Below are 21,976 nucleotides of genomic sequence, written 5' to 3' on the forward strand. Positions count from 1 at the left end.
TGCGGAAGGAATGCTGACTTCATAGTAATCGCACGCACATAAGGACATCCTCGTGAGGATGAAGTGTTTCACAATAACCCACTGAAGATCTAGCAGAAATGGAACACAATGATACAAATATAATGAAGTCAGACATGAAACAAAACCCTCTCTTATATCATGCTCATGAATATGGATCTGGGAATGATTACAATTGCAGCATCCAGCTAGATGTATTAGAGCTGGTGATGAGCGAACGTGCTGCGACATGGTGTTATCGGAGCATGCGCCAGTGTTCCGAGTATCTCGGGCGGCTGCATGTTTTGCGGCTGTTAGGCAATCACCACATGTGTTGTGGCTATCAGCTGCGAATCGTGCAGCCACGGGGACAAGAACATATTATTCGAGCGCGCTCACAATACTTGGATAACAAGCTATTTATCTTTACATTTCATAAGAAGTTCTTTTAATGTTATTTTTCCACTTCCGGTTTTGATAAACATCTGGTGGGGAAGGGGGGGGGGGGGGAGGGAAAGACAGTGCACGTCACTTCTTTGAAGCATATCATGATGGAATCCTTTTAAATCTGGGCACTGTCCAATCAAAGGGCTGCAAAAAAAACACTTTCGGGAAGAAAAGCCTCTTCCAAAAAAACTTAAAAACTCTCCAAAACCACTTCAGGTAAACACTTCCAAAAAATAAAAAAAGGATCATTTCCTGAAGCTGTTTCCAGAATCTGATTTAGGGTATCCTGCGATCAGTCTATCGTTGGGAAATCCTTCTAACTAAAACGTTATTATTCAAAGCGGACAGCCACTTTAAGAAACTCACCCGCTGTAAAGGGCAACTTCTCAAAAAGGAACAATACATAAAATGATTTTCATAGAAAGGATTACAATGAAAAGACTCTCAGCAGGAGACAGATCATATGAGATCCATCACTGCCAGTTAGTGACGGTCACAGCTCGCCTCCTACCCCTTCCTGCACAAACCAATGAATATTCCTTATCCTACAGGAATCAATGAGATATCCAAGTCCACAGGTTCCTATTTTCTTGTGGCTGCTGTAACGCATGTCTGTGCAGACTGCAGTTGTTATTTTTTTCTAGAACATTTGTAGAGATTGGACAGGCACTACTGCAAGCCGAGGAAGACCACATTCCAATCATCTCCTCTTGCTCATGGTGTTTTCACCTTTCCCCCACCTTGTGTGTCAACTGTGCCACGTTTGTTAGTTCCAGATTAGGTTTCTATTCTAGTCTGCTATTTTACAACGTTTTTTTATTTGACTCCCCCACACCTATATCACACCAGCAGAATTTACTGAGTTAAAAATGTAAGAGACTTAATCATCTTGCTGGGTAAACAGGCTGCAGATCACAAGATGAATGAGAAAAAAAAAACGCTTGTTCATAGGTTGAAATGATCTTTTGTGGAGCTTAATAGATAATCATTTTTAGTGATGCATTGCCCTGTGTAAACAGAACTTGCACTACTGAACTATGGAAGCCTATGAACCTACTTTGGTCTGCCTGTGTAAACAGGCATTCAAATGGCTGCTGATAGGCAAAAAATATACCAATCAGCAGCAGTCGTATCGTTTTGCCGCTTGGGCTGTGCACATGGACCTTTACTAGAAGGCAGCACCATCTGTAGGTCTTTCACTCTGGCAATCTTGATCATTTTTCCCCTTCCCTTGCTGTAATCTGATCTACAGCATTCTAAATTGAACTAAATTACACACTGTGATCTGTTGAAAATCTGCAGTTAAGTAGAAGTCATCCTTAAGGTACTGTCACACTAGACGATATCGCTAGCGATCCGTGACGTTGCAGCGTCCTCGCTAGCGATATCGTCCAGTGTGACAGGCAGCAGCGATCAGGCCCCTGCTGTGCTGTCGCTGGTCGGGGAAGAAAGGCCAGAACTTTATTTCGTCGCTGGATCTCCCGTGGACATCGCTGAATCGGCGTGTGTGACACCGATTCAGCGATGTCTTCACTGGTAACCAGGGTAAACATCGGGTAACTAAGCGCAGGGCCGCGCTTAGTAACCCGATGTTTACCCTGGTTACCATCCTAAAAGTAAAAAAACAAGCACTACATACTTACCTACAGCCGTCTGTCCTCCAGCGCTGTGCTCTGCACTCCTCCTGCTCTGGCTGTGAGTGTCGGTCAGCCGGAAAGCAGAACGGTGACGTCACCTCTCTGCTTTCTGGCTGCCCGGCGCTCACAGCCAGACCAGAGAAGCAGAGCGCCGAGGACAGACGGCTGTAGGTAAGTATGTAGCGTTTGTTTTTTTACTTTTTAGGATGGTAACCAGGGTAAACATTGGGTTACTAAGCGCGGCCCTGCGCTTAGTTACCCGATGTTTACCCTGGTTACCGGGGACCTCGGGATCGTTGGTCGCTGGAGAGCTGTCTGTGTGACAGCTCTCCAGCGACCAAACAGCGACGCTGCAGCGATCCGGATCGTTGTCGGTATCGCTGCAGCGTCACTATGTGTGACGGCCCTGCGCTTAGTTACCCGATGTTTACCCTGGTTACCAGCGAAGACATCGCTGAATCGGTGTCACACACGCCGATTCAGCGATGTCTACGGGGAGTCCAGCGACGAAATAAAGTTCTGGACTTTCTTCCCCGACCAGCGACAGCACAGCAGGGGCCTGATCGCTGCTGCCTGTCACACTGGACGATATCGCTAGCGAGGACGCTGCAACGTCACGGATCGCTAGAGATATCGTCTAGTGTGACAGTACCTTTAAAGCAGCATAGGTCAATGTCCTCTCTAGAATATGCAGATAGTCTCTCTAGGGAGGAAGACGACTTGACATCTAGTGCCACCTATTGGAAGTAGGAATCCTAAACTTCAATATCAACCTTTTAACGAGTCTTGCCATATGATTTAGGCAAGGCACGTTAAAGGGTCGATATTGATTTTAAGGATTGCTACGGCCAATCGGTGGCATTAGAAGTCAAGTCCTCTTCCTCTCTAAAGAGGTAATTTGCATATTTAATTTTCCAGAGGAGCATGCATGGCATATACGAAAAGTCTAGCATGTCACTCTACAAGGAGAAACGTTACCCCTTAGATCCCTCTCTAGATCAGACATCTATACCCAACCTAGGACCAAATAGAAGTCCTAATTTCTAGAGAATTTCCCCTGTACAAATAGTAAAGTACTCGTATTTAGAGGCCAGAACAGGTACAGCAATACAGGCAGGCTGGAGGAAGAGCCTGAAGTTCTGCCATATGTCTGTAACAATAGTAACTCACAGGACACAAAGTTGAAAACAGATGACGGAGTTGGCAGAAGTACAAAACTATGTTCTGGAGAAACTAAAGCAATGCTGACCTCATAATGCTGAGTATGTGGAATGTTAACAAGGGCCAAACATCCAAGATGCAGACCGATGAGGGCCCTCAGCAGTCCAATAGCTCATCACAAGGCACCCCCTAATATATCTGTGGCAGGAGTGGCCCCCTTACCTCATGGGCCCCTGTGCAGCTGTTATGTTGCCCTGGCCAACAAAAAGTAAACCACGGATATGATCACAATCTGTAAGATGAACTACAACGTTCAGCGCATCCACCTTATCCCTCCATTATTACAGCATGAATGCAGGAGTGGTTACAAGCGACTGAGGCTACTCACTGAAACACAAGGAGATTTTTTTGCCTCAATTTTGTTAAACGGATGTTTTTTTTCTCGCATAGATTTGGTGATAATTTTGACCAAAAAACTAAAACACAAACCTGTGTTCTGCTGTAAATACATTTGCCACATAAACCTCATGCACATTGCCATATTGCCGTTCCTTCATGTGGCGTGGAAATATAAAGGGTGCCCATACTGCGCCTCTGTATGGCTACGTTCACACTAGCGTTCTGCTAGTGTGCGTCGCCTTAGCGTCGGGCGACGCAGCGGCGACGCACGCGTCATGCGCCCCTATGTTTAACATGGGGGACGCATGCGTTTTTGTGTGTTGCGTTTTGCAACACTTGCGTCTTTTTTGCCGCTAGTGTCGGACCAAGAAAACGCAACAAGTTGCATTTTTCTTGCGTCCGATTTTCGGCAAAAAACGACGCACGCGTCGCAAAACGCAGCGTTTTTGCGTGCGTTTTGCCGCGTTTTTGTGTGCGTCGTGCGTTGCGTCGCCGACGCAGCGGCGCGCAACGCTAGTCTGAACGTAGCCTATGCCATGATTATTTACGGGCGGCTCAGATAAAATAAGAATCGTGGTATGCTCCAACATTTCTAATATACAGCACTTGGAGGGAGCACCATATGGCAGCACATGGAGTCCCTTATTCTCTGTATTTCACAGCTTTAGGGGACTATGTGCGGTCACAAAACCTCCTGCACATGACACCGCTACAGCCATGAAGCCTAAAGGCAGACATACGTCCTAGACATCTGATAACCAAAGGCTCATTCACACCTCACGTTCACACTTGGGCTTGGTGGAGTGGGCATGGCTCTCAATGGAGAGAGGGCAATAAGGACTGTCAGACACTTGTCAGCTTCTCTCCTGTGGGAACAAAGAACCAGGCATGTCAACATCCAGGACTCAGAATTCTTCTTTCCTTTGCCATCTGCAGTCAAGGACTGTCAGACACTTGTCAGCTTCTCTCCTGTGGGAACAAAGAACCAGGCATGTCAACATCCAGGACTCAGAATTCTTCTTTCCTTTGCCATCTGCAGTCAGGGGATAGTTAGGACACCCATCATCACCCATACAATAATTGGTCCACCAGTCGTACTGAAATTCCTAGGTTCAGCCAGCATTCATCTAATGTGTATGGGCATTACAGTCTGGGTTGGTAGTCTTCTTAAAGGGGTTGTCCAGTCCAAATCGATAAGTCTGCAGTCACGCTGTGCGACTGCAGACTTGTGAACTCCCCCAGCACACTTACTGTGCACTGCGAGATTTTCGCCGGTTTCTGAGCCAGAACCTGAGGATATGTATGACTTATCGGTTTGGACTGGACCACCCCATTAGGGGCTTAAATCATACTTCGCATAGAATTGCATGTTTTTTCCACATCATATGTTAGATAAGGTCATAATTTGCATCTAAAAACCATACTTTAGTGACTGCCTAATCTTCCCATAGATCATGTAATGAAGGTGGAAATGTTCTGTGAGGCGCCATCTTCCCAAGAAGAAGATCTTAGAACCACAAAAGAGTATATCCTTTATTAGTAATGTTTAAAGACGCCCTCCCCATAGGTAAATATGTCACAAATCCGTATATACTGTATGTCACAGATGTCATTTCAATAAAGTCACAGTACCACAGAATTGGATTAGCAACCCACCATGAATACTTTGCAAAAAAGGGGCCTATTAATCCCTGTAGTCCCCGGCCTTGCTGTGGAGGTTGGCACCCTAAGATTAACGCAAATGGCTCCCCGCTCACCGAGGACTGTCCCTGTATGACCCTTAATTACGCTGAGCATAAACCATACTCCAATGAGCATACGGGACCATAAATTCATAGATAAGTAGGTAAAGCTATAGGGTCACGTATGCCTGTCATATACCAAGCTAATATACCAGATAAGTGGATACAGGGTCACGCATCTATATTACATGGGAACCAGGTTCAAATAGTAGTGGGTATACTAGCTACAAAGCTAAACCAAGCATTAGTGATGAGCGCAAGTGCTCGTTACTAGAGCTTGTCCAGGGTGCTCGGGTGTGCAGAGTTTTGTGGGTGCTCAAGTGGCATGTTTGCGTCCCCATGTTTCACACATCCACAAAACATGATGGGATTATCTGACAAACATGGGCAATCCCCGCATGTTTTGTGGCTGTAAAGGCTGCGAAACATGCGGCCGCAGGGACGCGAAGGTCTCACTCGGTGAATACTCTAGTAACAAGCACTTGCGCTCATCACTACCATTTATGTATCTGTGTGCTCATCTGAATCTCATGCGGCGCTCTACGCGTTTCCACGCAGTCTTTCGGTTCAATAGCATCAGCATCCCATAATTGCAACCATGAGGTTGCAGAGGCCAAGTAATGGCCTGGTCTTTCAGCTATTGTGGCCTATTAGATTCTTAGAAACATTTTAGTGGAAAAAAAACTTGCCATTTTTTTTCCCCATCAACTTTGCATTAATTACTGTGACGCACCTAAAGGGTTAAACTTCTAACAGCAGTTTTGACTACCTCTTGCGTATAATTCGTCATGAAATAACAGTCTCAGAATCACTACATACAGGGACATGTTAGATTTCAAAAATTTTGCCTGGTCACTAACAGGGTTAAAGCGGACAAATTGTTTTTGTTTCAAGAACTACACAGCTGAAGATGAAAGACACGTTGTCTGAGGTAATCTTCAGGAGCGCACTGCTCCAGTCACCTGGCTTCCTGCTTGTCGGGAGGCAGAACGCTTCTGACTGACGGACAGCCGAGAGCAGGGCCATGGACTGGGGCCCAAACTGCCCAGGCAGCATCGGAGGAGCGGTGGGCGCTGAAGCTGGTTGGGTTGGATCCATTTATCAGGCCAGCTTCAACCAGTCCTAACAAGCGCAACAACCAGGCCCTCGTGAGCTGCGCTCCTAGCCTACGAGGGCGCCGACCTAGGCTAAAACAATATTAAAACCCCTCTGGTCTTGGGAGCGTAGGCTATTTTTAATAAATAAATTACAAAGTTACCGATTTTTACAAGCAGTTTGTACTATTACCCATAATTGTGTGAGCAATTAACAATGATCTGTACATTATATTAGATGAGCAATTACAGGTCATGGTGTGAGAAATCTTATAAGATACTAGATGGCAGCCCGATTCTAAAGAATCGGGAGTCTAGAATCCATATATACTTTATTTATTCAAATGTAAGAATAATACAATTAATAAATAATAGTAAGAAAGAACAAAAAATGGCTGCACTTACCAGCTCTTGACAATTCTTGTTATTTAAGAAATTGCTGGGCAATAATGGACAATGTCCTTATGTGGCAAATAATAGAGCAATATACCCAATGTGGCAAAGAAGAGGTTAATAAACGGCAGTCTCTCAGTATAACAGTCAGTGAATAATAGGCAGTATATGGAGAAAACACCAAACAAAAGTTCAAAATTGGTGTGAAAATGTCACTGAACCACTTCACAACTAAATATATATAGTTTTGGTAAATGGTATTATCATTTTTTTGACGAAATTCGGCAGGAGCTTGAAGAGCAACGTCACTGGGTCCGCCTCCACGCAGTAGAAACTTGCTGTGAGGTAAAAATTCAAAAATCACACAAAAATGGCGGGCGGAGTGTGTCACAGTACGGCACATTTCTGATTGGTCGCTCGCAGCAGTGACCGTAACTTATGACTGCCCGTCAGGAGTCACATCAACAGCTCTAAATGCAAGTCCACAAGAGCCAGAACGAGGCTCTCAAAGACTAGTATTGAGTTGTGACCTCCGACGCACTCCATGAAACACCAGACCAGCCGGCAGATCACAAACTGCCGGAGACCGGCTGGAGCATCGGCAATAGAAGGGGAAGACGGTGGCAGGCGAGTATCAGACAAACTGCAGGGACCTTAGATTCAAAGCACCACTCTAGCAGTAATTACAAAAAAAAAAAAACACAAAACGCTGGAGTGCTGCTTTAATACTGAATGGTCACTGCTAAGCCTGCCAGAAACGTTTCAGGTCCTACCAGAGAATGGTCGCCTTGTTGTTGCTGCTGGACACATATGGCTTGGCCAATTTGTGTGCCTAGTAGATTAATTGAAATTCAAATGCGCTTTATAGGCAGGACTAAGTTGATTTTAGCATTGTCAAAGGAAGTGGTAAAATAATGGGGAATGGGTATAGGGGCACATCCAGTGTGTGGTATAGGGGTCCAGGACATATCTGGCCCCTCAGTCTGTGGCAGGCACTGACATATTGTGCTGCTATTGCCACTGCACTTTCCTTTCCCCCAGTAGTATAGACAGTTTCTCTTCCTCCTCCACTGAGGTGAAGTCTGGGAGGAGATCAAAGTCTCCTGAAGTGAGTGTCCCTCACTGCGGAGTATTTGAAGCACCTTAGCAAGAAGCGGGCCTCATCCTCCACGGCCTCCTGGGGCGCTGCTGGCAGAGTCTGCTCTCTCTCGGCTTGTAGTTGTGTTGGTGCAGCCCAGATTAGACGAGTAGACTTTGGTCGCTCTGTCTATACCGGCTCTGGATCTGTCGCTCTTTAGGGTTTGCTAGTTTTTTTCCATTCTATAAGTATATTCTATATAGTACTAATGTAGTGCAAATGTCATATATTCAATGTTTGCACACATCTCCAAGCATACAGAGGCTGCTGTATTCTTTTGTGTGTTATGCAGTCATACCACCTTGCACCTGTTCACACTTGCTTTATTCTGTTATTCGCTGCTGGTCAGTTTTTAAAGGGCCACTGTCACCCCCCTGCAGCCGTTATAAACTAAAAGAGACACCTTGTGCAGCAGTAAAGCCGCATTCTAACAAGGTGGCTCTTTTAGTTTTGTGGTCGGGTATTACTAAAATAAAGCGTTTTGAAACTTTGCAAAAATACCTGTCTTTGTCCACGGAGGCGGGTCCTCAGCCCCCAGTTTGAAGGGTATTCTGCCATCACTCACATTTTCAGTGGCTTTCGGCGCCGCCCCCTCCGCGCTGTTTTTTTTTCAAATCCGGCGCCTGCGCTGTGTAAATCTTTGTGGGGCAGTGCTGGCAGTGCGGCCACCCACCTCGGTAATCCCTGCCCCGCACTGTGTTATGCATTGTGCACAGTGTGGGGCTAGGATTCCTGGGCATGCGCACTGCGCTTCTCAGCCTGTCACCCACGTCCCCCGCCTTACAGCGTCTTTATACTGTAATCAGCTGATTGTGCCTCCTCCTTCTCTCACTAGCAGTCACCGGGAAAGAACCAACTTTGGAAACTTGCCTGCTAGCTGGTGTGTGTTTTTTCTAGGTGTATTCTTTAGGTGTATGGATATGTTACTAAATTGGTGGCAAAATTTACCCAGCGAGAATGAAAGTTATATACTGATGTGGACATAACTTATACCGCACTGTGGATGCATATTGGTTGTTGGGGGACATTAGACCACACTTCAGCTGAATATACGGAGATATTTGGGAGCATTATGCCGCACATATGCCGTATATTCAGCTCTATTAAAAGATAACCTGTCATGTCCCCAAACACCATTAACCTGCAGATATGGGGTTAATGTGCAGGTTAATAGCGTACTCCAGCTGTGCGGCTGCCACACTGAAAGCTCAGCAACCAGAAGGAAACTCACTTTATTCCTCCCAGCAGCCTCCGGCTTTCAGTCATAGAGGCACGACCAGCTCGGCTTCAGTCTCCGCTTGGCACACAGCGAGCAATGGCTGTACGCACACCCTGGCACACCGAGTGACAGCCTCGCCTGCAGTGGCTCAGTGTGGTGCCAGCTGTCATTCAGGGCCAGGCGTGGTTACAGCCACCGCTCACTATTCACAGAAAAGTGACTGAAGCCGACCGTGCCACTACGGCTAAAACCGAAGACTGTCAGGGAAATAAAGCTAATTTCCTTCCAGTAGTGATGCTTTCAGTGCGGCGGTCGCACAACTTTAGAATTAACCATTAAACTGCAGATTAACCCCATATTTGCAGGTTAATAGTGTTTAGGGACCACACCAGTTCCATTTATGCCCAGCAAGGTCTGATGTACTCGTAGAACAAATATGAAATTTGATACAACAGCAGGTAACCATATATTCCAGGTCTATATTCACTGCATTATAACTAGGTCAACACATGAAAGTATTCACTTAACACAGAGGTCCAATATTTTGATTTAAAGCCCAGTCAAGCAGACCTCAATTTCCCCCTATGTGCAGCATACAGACGACATATAGCCCTGCCATAGACTGCTGCAGCGCACTGCATCCTGCCCTACCCGGAAAAGACAACTTGGCCGTCCTTCGTACAGACCAGTAAGACCAGTGAATCATTACACCGATGGGATGACGTGAGCCAATCATCTGAGTGCCGCAGGACAACAAAGGCTCAGCAAAAATGGCGGGCTATGGCTCCGGGTCTAGGGTGTGTCTATAGGTACAGATTACACATTGCCCGTGGTCACAGGGTGGATCAGTCACAGCTCTATCAGTTTACTGTAAAAACAAAATGTGTCTCCCTTGTTCATTTGCATGCAGACATCTGAATTGGCTACAAAGTCAAATCACTTCTAATTATAGACATGAGGTTCCTAGGAAAAAACAAGGGAGATAAAGGTCTGCAGAAATCGTATCATGGCCACGGTATGAAAAGAGCACAGGAAACGTCTACTTTATAGAGAACCTGTCGCCAGGTCAGACGGGGCAGCTTTCCCCCATATTTTATTCCTACTACTCCTGTCGGTAGTCAGTTTTTGGCTTTTCAGCCATATTCTGAGATATTGCATTTTTCACTGTAGTGCAAAATGTTCCTGGTCTTTACTACTGATGAGCGAGTGTACTCATTGCTCGGGTGACCTGAGGATTTATGACTGCTCAGAGATTAAGTTTTCATTGCTGCAGCTGAATGATTTACAGCTACTAGCCAGCATAAGTACATGTGGGAGTTGCCTGGTTACTAGAGAATCCCCACATGTAATCAAGCTGGCTAGTAGCTGTAAATCATTCAGCTGAGGTGAGGAAAACTAAATCTCTGAGCAGTCATAAATACTCGGAGGTCACCCGAGCAACGAGTACACTCGCTCATCAGTAGTCTTTACCAAGAGGTTGTGTTTTACTCTGCACTATTACCCTGAGAACAACCCAGTGGGTAAAGGCCAGGAAACTAGCACTAAGTAACAAGACCTATAAAAAAAAAACTCAAGAGAGCATTGGGAAGAAAATAGAAGCAAAATGCCGAAAAGAAAGAGAATGGACAGCAAAAATCATACATTTCGGTACAGATTGCATGATCTGTCCCCTTTCTTGGACCTGCACTCCTACCATTTGGCACGGGTGATTTTAAATTAGGCTGGGTTCACTCTGCGTTCCACCAGTCCGTTAGACGGACTACGTTACACCGCAGCATAACGCGATGTAACGTAGTCCGCTAGCGCCGCCATTGACTCAATGGGCGTGCGCTAGCCATGTGCCGTCATTGAGTGACGGGCCCTAGTTAAATAAATAGGGCAGCACACTGCAGCGCAAAAACATGCAAACTTGAAAACACGAAATTTAAACTGCATTACTGCACTAGAAATATGAAAAATGAGAGCTTTTAGCGCATAAAAATGGCCAATTTTATGTGTACCTCGTAGCCACTTTACGGCATCTCTCTTATACGAGGTCCTACTCTAAACCTACCTCGCTGAGAATAAACGTCTCCATCTGAATGGGTACATGTGAAGTAATGCAGTTTAAATTTCGTGTTTTCAAGTTTGCATGTTTTTGCGCTGCAGTGTGCTGCCCTATTTATTTAACTATATACGAGTTGGCGACTTTGGGTTCAGCACCTGTTCACACTCAGTCTATGTTTGGATGTGCAGATCAGGTTTTTTGAAATGTATTCTCTAGCCTTCTGATCGTGCACTCCCTGCCTCCTAGCTTCAGGTGTTTTAATTATAGTAGGTCCAGTACCCCTCCACAGTGAGAGAGAATTTGAGTCCAAGGAGAGGTTTCACATGTACCCATTCAGATGGAGACGTTTATTCTCAGCGAGGTAGGTTTAGAGTAGGACCTCGTATAAGAGAGATGCCGTAAAGTGGCTACGAGGTACACATAAAATTGGCCATTTTTATGCGCTAAAAGCTCTCATTTTTCATATTTCTAGTGCAGTAATGCAGTTTAAATTTCGTGTTTTCAAGTTTGCATGTTTTTGCGCTGCAGTGTGCTGCCCTATTTATTTAACTATATACGAGTTGGCGACTTTGGGTTCAGCACCTGTTCACACTCAGTCTATGTTTGGATGTGCAGATCAGGTTTTTTGAAATGTATTCTCTAGCCTTCTGATCGTGCACTCCCTGCCTCCTAGCTTCAGGTGTTTTAATTATAGTAGGTCCAGTACCCCTCCACAGTGAGAGAGAATTTGAGTCCAAGGAGAGGTTTCACATGTACCCATTCAGATGGAGACGTTTATTCTCAGCGAGGTAGGTTTAGAGTAGGACCTCGTATAAGAGAGATGCCGTAAAGTGGCTACGAGGTACACATAAAATTGGCCATTTTTATGCGCTAAAAGCTCTCATTTTTCATATTTCTAGTGCAGTAATGCAGTTTACATTTCGTGTTTTCAAGTTTGCATGTTTTTGCGCTGCAGTGTGCTGCCCTATTTATTTAACTATATACGAGTTGGCGACTTTGGGTTCAGCACCTGTTCACACTCAGTCTATGTTTGGATGTGCAGATCAGGTTTTTTGAAATGAGTGACGGGCCCTGAGACGCGGGCTGCAGCGTTTCCGGGTCCGTCACTGCTAGCGCAGATAGAGCTAGCAGATCCTCCATCTGCACTAGCGTGCTGCCCTAACGACACTTGCGTTACAGCAGCCCATTTAAAGTATGTGTTGAACGGGCTGCTGTAACGTAGTGTGAACCCGGCCTTAGTAAGAAACTGCAAAAGGGGGTCCAGCATGTATCTGCTCTCACTGCAGAGCTGGAGGAAGGCGAGTTTCAGTGCTTCTTTCATTTGGTGGTGGTGCTGTGTGGCGGCCATTGTTGCTGTGGTTTTGTGCTGGTGGGGCAGTGTGGTCTGGAGTCATAGGGACTTTGTCTTACAGCATGGGAGCTGTGAGGCACAATGCTGTCTGCCCTGCTGGTGCTGCGACAGTGCTTAGCGAACAGCACTGCTCCTTTAAGGCTATAAAAAGTTAGGCCCCTTTCACACATCAGGTTTTTGCCGTCAGGCACAATCCGGCCAATTTTGGAAAGAAAAAAAAACGGATCCAGCAAAAGTTGTCGCCGGATTGTTTTTTTTTTTTTCTCATAGACTTGTATTAGCGCCAGATGGCCTCACGTTTAATCCGTTTTTTGCCAGATACGTCCTAAATTAGTTTTCCAGTGGCCGGAGAAAACATGCAGAGGAACGTGGTTTTTTTTCTGTCCGGCGAAAAAACGCCCAGCAACGGGTTAGGAGATAAAGGGATGAAACGTGAGGTGAAATGATGGAATCCAGCGATCGATATATCTCTCTCTGGAACAGGAAGTCCAAACTCTGTCCCCAGGTAAAAAGAAAACGGATCCGTCGCATCAGTTTTTCACAATTTCCAACGGATCCGTTTTTTACAAAATTAGTCGGATTGTGCCTGACGGCTAAAAAGTGATGTGTGAAAGGGGCCTTAGGGCCCCACTGAGGTTCGCCGTGACGTGGCAGTGGGCTTCATACAGTCTGATCACAATGTTACACTAAGAACTTCATGTTCAGTAATATATTTTTTTTCCTAATGGCATCAGATCAATGTATGATTTTTTGCAAGGTGCAGTCCATGCGCTTTTTTTTTTTTTTTTTTCAGCACAAAATAAAAACAAAACTGGCCACTTTTGACCTGGTGGCAGGTCATCTTCAACTTGCCCCACTGACCGTTATTAGGTTTTGTGCCTGAAATTCAGCTTATTTTATTATATAATTTAATAAATCTAATTGAAACAAGAACTAGTGTAGAGAATCTGAATAATGGGCCGTGCAGTGCGACAACAAGGGAAGAAATCATCTATGCTATGTGTGACACTGCACTGCCCATTATAAAGATTCACTACACGGAAATTTCTGAGAACTTTTAATGCAAAGTTGGCATTTTTTATGTTTGATCAAACTAGTTATCCCTTATCCTATGAAAATGGGTTACTTCTTTTGGAGGGGATAAAAACCTCTTTAAAGAGAGTGTTACCAGGTTTTTACCTCCAAATCTGAGAGCAGCATAATGTAGAGAAAGAAACGGATTCCCATGATGTGCAACGTATTGAGCTCTTTTAATTAGTCGTGATAATCTCCTGCTAATAACTTATTTTCTCAAGAGAACTAGTAAACCTGTCCTGTCCTGTCCTTCCCGATGCAGGACTTATCGCCAGGGTCGGCGATGGGCGCGGAACTTATATAGGGACGATAGGGCAGACAGTCGTTAAATCTGTCTAGGGGTCGCCACTCCCCCATTCCCTAGTGTTTGGTTCCTTTTCCCTTCGCGTTGCACTTAGTCTCCATTCACTGTGCGTGACAGTAACCCCACCACTGATTGTCAAATTTCTGTGTACACTATGCATAGGCAGAAAGCTGCCAATCACCAATCAGTTGTTTTTTACACTTGAGAAAGACGGCGGTCCTGCGAGGAAACGTGCTGTGGAGTAAAACTGCTTCTTATATATTTGGTCAAGGATGATCATCTCTGTTAAAATAGCCCAAAACTGTGAATTGTCCTTTCCTTCATGCATCCTGGTGGAGTTCATCCCCCAGCCACGGGGCAGCAGCAATGGTTACTGAGCTTTCATAGGAGTTGTGCCTACACACTCGCTCAGGTGAGCAGATTACCTGGTTGTAATATATATTTTATAAATGTATCACTCTATGGTCTGGTGTACTCTGTTTCCCTACAGTGTTATATAATCAGTGATGGGGTTATACAGAGTTAGTATTCACAGGACTGGTAGACCTGGAGCAGATAAAATCACTGTTCTATCAAACTGAAAACATTTAGCAAGCTGCAATCAGGATCTCTGCCCCCATATCATGATGCGGTCTAATTGTTAGCACAAAAATCTGGTGACCGATTGCACCTTCCCTAGATCAAGGCTCCGGAACCCAGAGATCAGGGCGAACCAGCCCATCTGGAATGGAGTGTCCGTGTGCATGCTCGACCTCTGCTCCATTCATTCTCTATGGGACTGCCTGAGAAAGAGAAGTGCTGTTCTCTGCCATTTCAATGTATGGAGCAGAGGCCAAGCATGCACACTGACACTCCACTCAAGATGGGGGCTACAAAGCGCAGATCTTGAAAATCACTGGGGGTCCCAGATATTGGACTGAATATAAGCAAGTTTTTTTTCTTTGTGCGTGTTGGGGTGCAGGGGAGGGTGGGAATAACCCTTTAATCCATTTGACTCGGCACTCCTATGTTTGCTATGAGATTTCCCAGAGAACAAAACCATCGGCCGTTGGCAATGCAACAGGCCAGATCCTTTTCTCCTTAACAGATATTGTTGGGAGAGGAATCCGGAGGTCCTCATACATATTGGACTATTGGATGATCTAAATAGGTACATAAACATGGCCATAAACAATGGCTTTAAGGCCCTCATACAGGCCCTATGTCGCCTGTACCCACACCTATATCGTTGGGTTTGGCCAACAGACTAATGTGTATACGGCCTCCCAACTCTTCACCAACACATGACGTTGGGCGAGAGAATAATCTGGCATGTCTGATTCTGGACCACCAATCTTTTTACTTTCAGTGATATAAGAGGCTTCCAGAGGCCTCTGGCAGAACCTCTTTCATACAGAACAAAATAATCGGGAGACCAACAGCTGTCTATCATGTACGAAGGGCTGTACACTTAGACATGCTCTGCTGTGTTTCATATTAGGCCTTACACTATAAATTTACACTATACATTTACGTATATGGTCCCAAGGTGTCTGGAAAACAAGAATACTTCGTTTACCTGAAGGTAACAGCTAGAAATACCCGCTTTTTCCAGTTTACCTATGCCATAAACATATATCCTTGGATGGCACAGTTGTGAGAAATCCTATAGGATTATATTTGTCCTTTTTCTTGCACTTCCACCGTGAAGGTTGGGAATCTCAATCAGACTATGTTCACATGTCCAGTAATGATCTGTCAGAAGGGATCTAGCACAAATCAGTTACACATACTTTGTGCTGACACATTTTTAAGTTTGTTATCAGCTAACTGATCACTGCCAGATCTGTTTTTTAACACTGGAGTCAATTGGCAATGGATTTGTTAATGCGGCATCTGTCGCCATCTATTTCTAACGGACCTGGCAAGAAAATTTCCTATAGATCGAGGACAACTAATGTAGAACTGGGTCCCAGACTCTCATCTGATGCCAACAATGGGCAACCAGAATCCTTCTTCTGCACTAACATATAATAGACCCCAATGAAGATGATCTCCATCCTCTATAAATCCACTTTCCTAATCTTTTCATGCCTTTGAATTGTATCTATGATCCCCGTTTTTTAATTTATTCTTCTGTACACCTCAACAATGTTTTGTCTTATTAGTACCATATAATCTACGGTTACGTATGCAGTAGTCACTGATGACATGGCCTATACGGTACTGTAATCTAATGCAGGATGGAGCCATGAATACCTTCCTCACATACATCTGAATGAGGCAGGTTCATGCTTGTCCAGTATATAAATTGTATGAAAAACTGACAATTATTTGTGCCATATACACTACAGTTCAAAAGTTTAGTGTCGCCCATACAATTTTGTGTTTTCCATGAAAACTCATACTTTTATTAATCAAATGAGTTGCCAAACAAATTGAAAATCTAGTCCAGACATTTACAAGGTTCGAAAAAAAAGATTTTTTTTTTTTAAATAATTTTCTCCTTCAACCTTTGCTTTCGTCAAAGAATGCTCCCTTTGCAGCAATTACAGCATTGCAGACCTTTGGCATTCTAGCAGTTAATTTGCTGAGGTAATCTGGAGAAATGTCACCCCATTCTTTCATAAGCCTCTCCCACAAGTTGGTTTGGCTTGATGGACACTTTTTGCGTACCATACTGTCAAGCTGCTCCCACCACAGCTCAATGGGTTTGAGATCGGTGACTGCGCTGGCCACTCCATTACAGATAGAATACCAGCTGCCTGCTTCTTCCCTAAATAGTTCTTGCATAATTTGGAGGTGTGCTTTGGGTCATTGTCCTGTTGTAGGATGAAATTGGCTCCAATCAAGCGCTGTCCACAGGGTATGGCATGGCGTTGCAAAATGGAGTGATAGCCTTCCTTATTCAAAATCCTTTTTACCTTGTACAAATCTCCCACTTTACCAGCACCAAAGCAACCCCAGACCATCACATTATCTCCACCATGCTTGAGAGATGGCATCAGATACAGTATATACTCGAGTATAAGCCGACCCCCCTAATTTTGACACAAAAAAAAATGTGAAAACTTAATGACTCGAGTATAAGCCTAGGGTGGGAAATGCAGCAGCTACCGGTAAATGTCAAAAGTAAAAATAGATACCAATAAAAGTAATTAATTAATTCAGTAGGTTAAGTGTTTTTGAATATCCATATTGAATCAGGAGCCCCATATAATGCTCCATAAAGTTTATGATGGCCCCATAAGATGCTCCATATTAAAATATGCCCCATATAATCCTGCATGAAGGTTAATAATGGTCCCATAAGATGCTCCATAGACACACTTGCCCAATATAATGCTGCAGAAATGTTTATTATGGCCCCATAAGATGCTCCATACAGACACTTGCCCCATATAGTGCTGCACAAACGTTATGGCCCCATACAGACACTTGCTCCATATAGTGCTGCACAAACGTTATGACCCTATACAGACACTTGCCCCATATAGTGCTGCACAAACGTTATGACCCCATACAGACACTTGCCCCATATAGTGCTCCACAAACGTTAATTATGGCCCCATACAGACACTTGCCCCATACAGTGCTGCACAAACGTTATGGCCCCATAGATGCTCCATACAGACACTTGCCCCATTTGCTGCTGCGATAAAAAAAAAAAAAAATCACATACTCACCTCTTCATCGCTCAGGCCCCCGACACTTTCAATATTCACCTGACTTCGTTCCTGCGCCGCTCCATCTTCAGGGTCTTCTGCACTGACGTTCAGGCAGAGGGCACGCACTAACCACGTCACCGCGCCCTCTGCCTGAGCGTAACTGCAGAAGACACTGAAGACGGGGCGGCGCCCGGGACGGGGAGGTGAGTATCGCGCAGCGCAGTGCTCCCCCTTATACTCACCTGCTCCTGGTGCGGTACAGTTCCTGCTTCCCCGGCGCTGCTGCTTCTTCCTGTACTGAGCGGTCACCGTTACCGCTCATTACAGTAATGAATATGCGGCTCCACCCCTATGGGAGGTGGAGCAGCATATTCATTACTGTAATGAGCGGTACCATGTGACCGCTCATTACAGGAAGAAGCTGGGGCGCCGGGAACGTGCAGGGACTGCGCCAGGAGCAGATGAGTATAATTAGACAGCCCCCGCTCCCCCTCCCTTGCTGACCCCTGGGTATGACTCGAGTATAAGCCGAGAGGGGGACTTTCAGCCCAAAAAATTGGACTGAAAATCTCAGCTTATACTCGAGTATATACGGTACTCTTCCAGCATCTTTTCAGTTGTTCTGCGTCTCACAAATGTTCTTCTGTGTGATCCAAACACCTCAAACTTGGATTCGTCTGTCCATAACACTTTTTTCAAATTTTCCTCTGTCCAAAGTCGGTGTTCTTTTGTCTATATTAATCTTTTCCTTTTATTAGCACGTCTCAGATATGGCTGTTTCTTCTCCACTCTGCCCTGAAGGCCAGCATCCTGGAGTCGCCTCTTCACTTTAGACGTTGACACTGGCGTTTTGCATGCACTATTTAATGAAGCTGCCAGTTGAGGACATGTGAGGTGTCGATTTCTCAAACTACAGACTCTAATGTACTTATCTTGTTGCTTAGTTGTGCAGCAGGGCCTCCCACTTGTCTTTCTACTCTGGTTAGAGCCTGTTTGTGCTCTCCTCTGAAGGGAGTAGTACACACCGTTGCAGGAAATCTTCAGTTTCTTAGCAATTTCTCACATGGAATAGCTTTCGTTTCTAAGAACAAGAGTAGACTGTCGAGTTTCATATGAAAGTTCTTTTTTTCAGGCTATTTTGAGAGTTTAATGGAATCAACAAATGTAATGCTCCAGATTCTCAACTAGCTCAAACGAAGGTCAGGTTTATAGGTTCTCTAATCAGCCAAACTGTTTTCAGCTGTGCTAACATACTTGCACAAGGGTTTTCAAGGGTATTGTAACCATCCATTAGCCTTCTTACATAGTTAGCAAACACAATGTACCATAAGACCACTGCAGTGATGGTTGTTGGAAATGGGCCTCTACACACCTATGAAGATATTGCATTACAAACCAGACGTTTTCATAATTGTAGACTGTAAATATCATCTGCAAGATCTCTAAAAAGACAACTCCAATAGAGTGAATAGAAAGGCTTTACTTTAGTTAGATCACAACAGGAGAATATGATACAAAGATTATCTGTGGGTGTAATTAGCAAACACAAACTAATTTCACCAACTGTAAGGTCTAATTGGTCAAAACCCAATCATTCGTCAAGTGCAAATACTGGGTCACCAGCAATGCCATCAACTCTAAGCCACACATACAATAAAACCTGTCATAACTGCTTTTTTTGGCAGTTATCCTTTTTTGTAGAACAAAAAAACAAACAAAAAGAAAGTAGAGCAAGATCCAACTAATGAAGGCTACTAAAAATGCCAACTGATGCCATTGGCCAATCTGGTTTCCATCAAGGTGCCTGTCCTTTGACCAAACAAAACAGTGAATTATATTGACCTGTTTCGTCCGGTACATTTTAATGGAATTTAGAAAATTAATATGAATATAGAGACTGTTCCACTACTGGTCAACCACCGCATAATAAATTCAGGGTTCCATAGAAAATAAAGCCAAACAATGTTTACTCACCTCCCACAGGGGTGGCATTTACAGCGATATTTCCCAGGAAATGACATGACATTGCTGTGTCTCGTGACCGCTACAGCCAATCAGTTGGCACATAATATCAACATTCGGTAAGAGCAAACGTCCCCTCTGATGAAATTGAAAAGGCTGCTCTTCATCAGTGGCGTCGGATTGGCTGCAGAAGTCACATGACACAACAATGTCACATCATCTGCCAGGAACAACAGAGGCAACATTGCTGGAATGGCGCCACTGTGGGAGGGGAGTAAACATTGATTTTAATTTTCAAAGGGGCCCTGAATTCATTAAGCACTGGTTATCCAGCAGTGGACAATCCCTTTAAAAGAGGTTGTCACAGTACCTATGATTAGAGTTGAGCAAATTTGTTCGGGTTCCCGCTTATTCGGAAACCAGATACATGGAGCGTAATGGCTGATCAGCTATTCGGCTCAGCAGCTGCATGTGTCGCGGCAGTGTGACGGTCACAGCACATGCATTTATAGCCTGTTTGTTGGGCTCTCCATTAATGTGTCGTGACTGTCACACAGCCGCGACACATGCAGCTGCAGCACCAATCAGCCGGCACGCTCCATGTATCCGGGTTCCCTTTGCAGCTTATACGGTAAGCTCTATAGCTTGCAGAATAAGCGGGGACCTGAACAAATTCGATCAATTCTACATATGATATTGAGAGCCTAACTGGAGGATGAATCATGAATATCAGATAGGTGGTGCTCCAACACTCGGCATTCTCACAGATGAGAGGTTTTCTGCTCCAGCAGCGGCCAGATAGACGCACTGAACAGAGCTGAGCAGCACAGAGAAAGGTAGCTGATCTTCAGCACCCGGCATCGGCTGCTACAGATTGAATAGAGCTGCACACTGGAATTTATTCAGTGTTAACATCCGGCCACTGATGGAGCTGATGACAGCTGATCAGTAGGGATGCCAGTTGTTCACTTCCAACCAATAAGATATTGATGACCAATTTTATGGATAGTTCATCAATGTCGTATGACCAGGGAACTCCTTTAACTCATGATCTGCACTAGTATTGAATGTATTAAACATTATCATCTCATAAGCACGTATAACATCGAAAGCATGGAACACGGACTGTGTGTAATTGTGTAATTTAGCAGTCCTCCAAAAGGTTCTACCTACCTGGTGATCATCCGCCATGACATTACTTGCAAACTCGAACACCAGCTCATTTGGTTGCACGGCGGTAGCCATCCTAGTGCTTCACCGTCCTACAAATCCGCATGAGAAGTACAGAAAACGCTGTTGGTTTCTTGTATGGAACGAAACAAGAAAACTGGTAGATCCAGGCTTCTAAAGTGCTTTTTCAGGTTCAGTCATTCACAAATATTTCAGATGATCAAACTCCAGGCAATCGGTTGTCCTTTAGGAAGCATAGGATTTTCTTCAGCTGTTATGTTTCATTAGGACGTCAATGCCTGCAAAATGTAAGAAAAAAAATGATATTTCCTCTCTGGACAAAACAAAACTTCCAATCTAGTACAATGGAAAATGTAATACCAGCTGTATGATACATAACTAGACATATATACAGTACATCACCCAAAATAAGCCTGAGCAAATAAACTGTAGAAATCCTATTCTACCTGCTGTGACCTCCTATATCTAGAAAAGGTGGACTTATATTACCTCTTGTGCAAGGAAATGATTATTGCTCTCAAGTGGAAATACAGAATCCTCAAGCAGTGACTCCTATGTTACAGAGCAGCAGAATAAAAAAGAAAAAAGAAAAGAATGAGAAATAAAAGCTCATAAAGAGCAATGACAACAAGCAGCATAGCACAGATACATTCCCTGCATTTCTACCCTGACATTTGCAGTTCTGTTCTAACTAGGCTTATCAGAAGAACAAGCTTGTGAACTACAGGAAGGAAGCAGTGATGACCACGTCACGGCAAAAAAAGAAAGAACATGCAAAGATCTGCACACACCACAACCACTCCACCCCAGACACCGCTCAAGACAGAGGGGTAAACTGGAAACAGCTGGGCTGGAGCCAGCAAGAATGAGGGGATGGTCTCTGCTGCCGCTAATGTGGGGGCTCATCTGGCCTGGAGGGTAAAGGGTTACCCTGCCATCATTCTCAGGGCCAGCGCACAGTACATATAGATACATGATGCATTCACATGATGTAGATTTGTCTCATCCGCACGCCACACAAGTGGAAACTTCACGCCAAAGGATCTCACATATGAGATCACAAGGGTGACTTGAGACCTCACATGGCTGGCTCCTACAATGCCATATTATTGGCTGCTTCTAGCTGCTATTGCAGTGGCGGGCACCATATGTGGCCTCCCCTGTAGCGCCACC

General features: G+C 44.6%; 1 protein-coding gene across 5 annotated transcripts in view; it reads right to left on the reverse strand.

Annotated features, from left to right (window-relative positions):
• Positions 1–21,976, reverse strand: part of ELF1 (E74 like ETS transcription factor 1) — a 209,955-nt gene that overhangs the window by 35,430 nt on the left and 152,549 nt on the right. For 4 of the 5 annotated variants that reach the window (XM_069758204.1, XM_069758208.1, XM_069758205.1 and 1 more), the window contains one exon: positions 20,786–21,081. In XM_069758204.1, coding sequence (XP_069614305.1) covers positions 20,786–20,857 — 72 coding nt within the window. In that variant the 5' untranslated portion in view covers positions 20,858–21,081. Of the gene's footprint in view, positions 1–20,785; positions 21,082–21,292; positions 21,493–21,976 lie in introns of those variants that run through there. The other variant, XM_069758207.1, reaches the window with a different exon arrangement.

The sequence above is a fragment of the Ranitomeya imitator genome, chromosome 3 (genome assembly GCF_032444005.1).
Source record: "Ranitomeya imitator isolate aRanImi1 chromosome 3, aRanImi1.pri, whole genome shotgun sequence".
Taxonomy (NCBI): domain Eukaryota; kingdom Metazoa; phylum Chordata; class Amphibia; order Anura; family Dendrobatidae; genus Ranitomeya; species Ranitomeya imitator.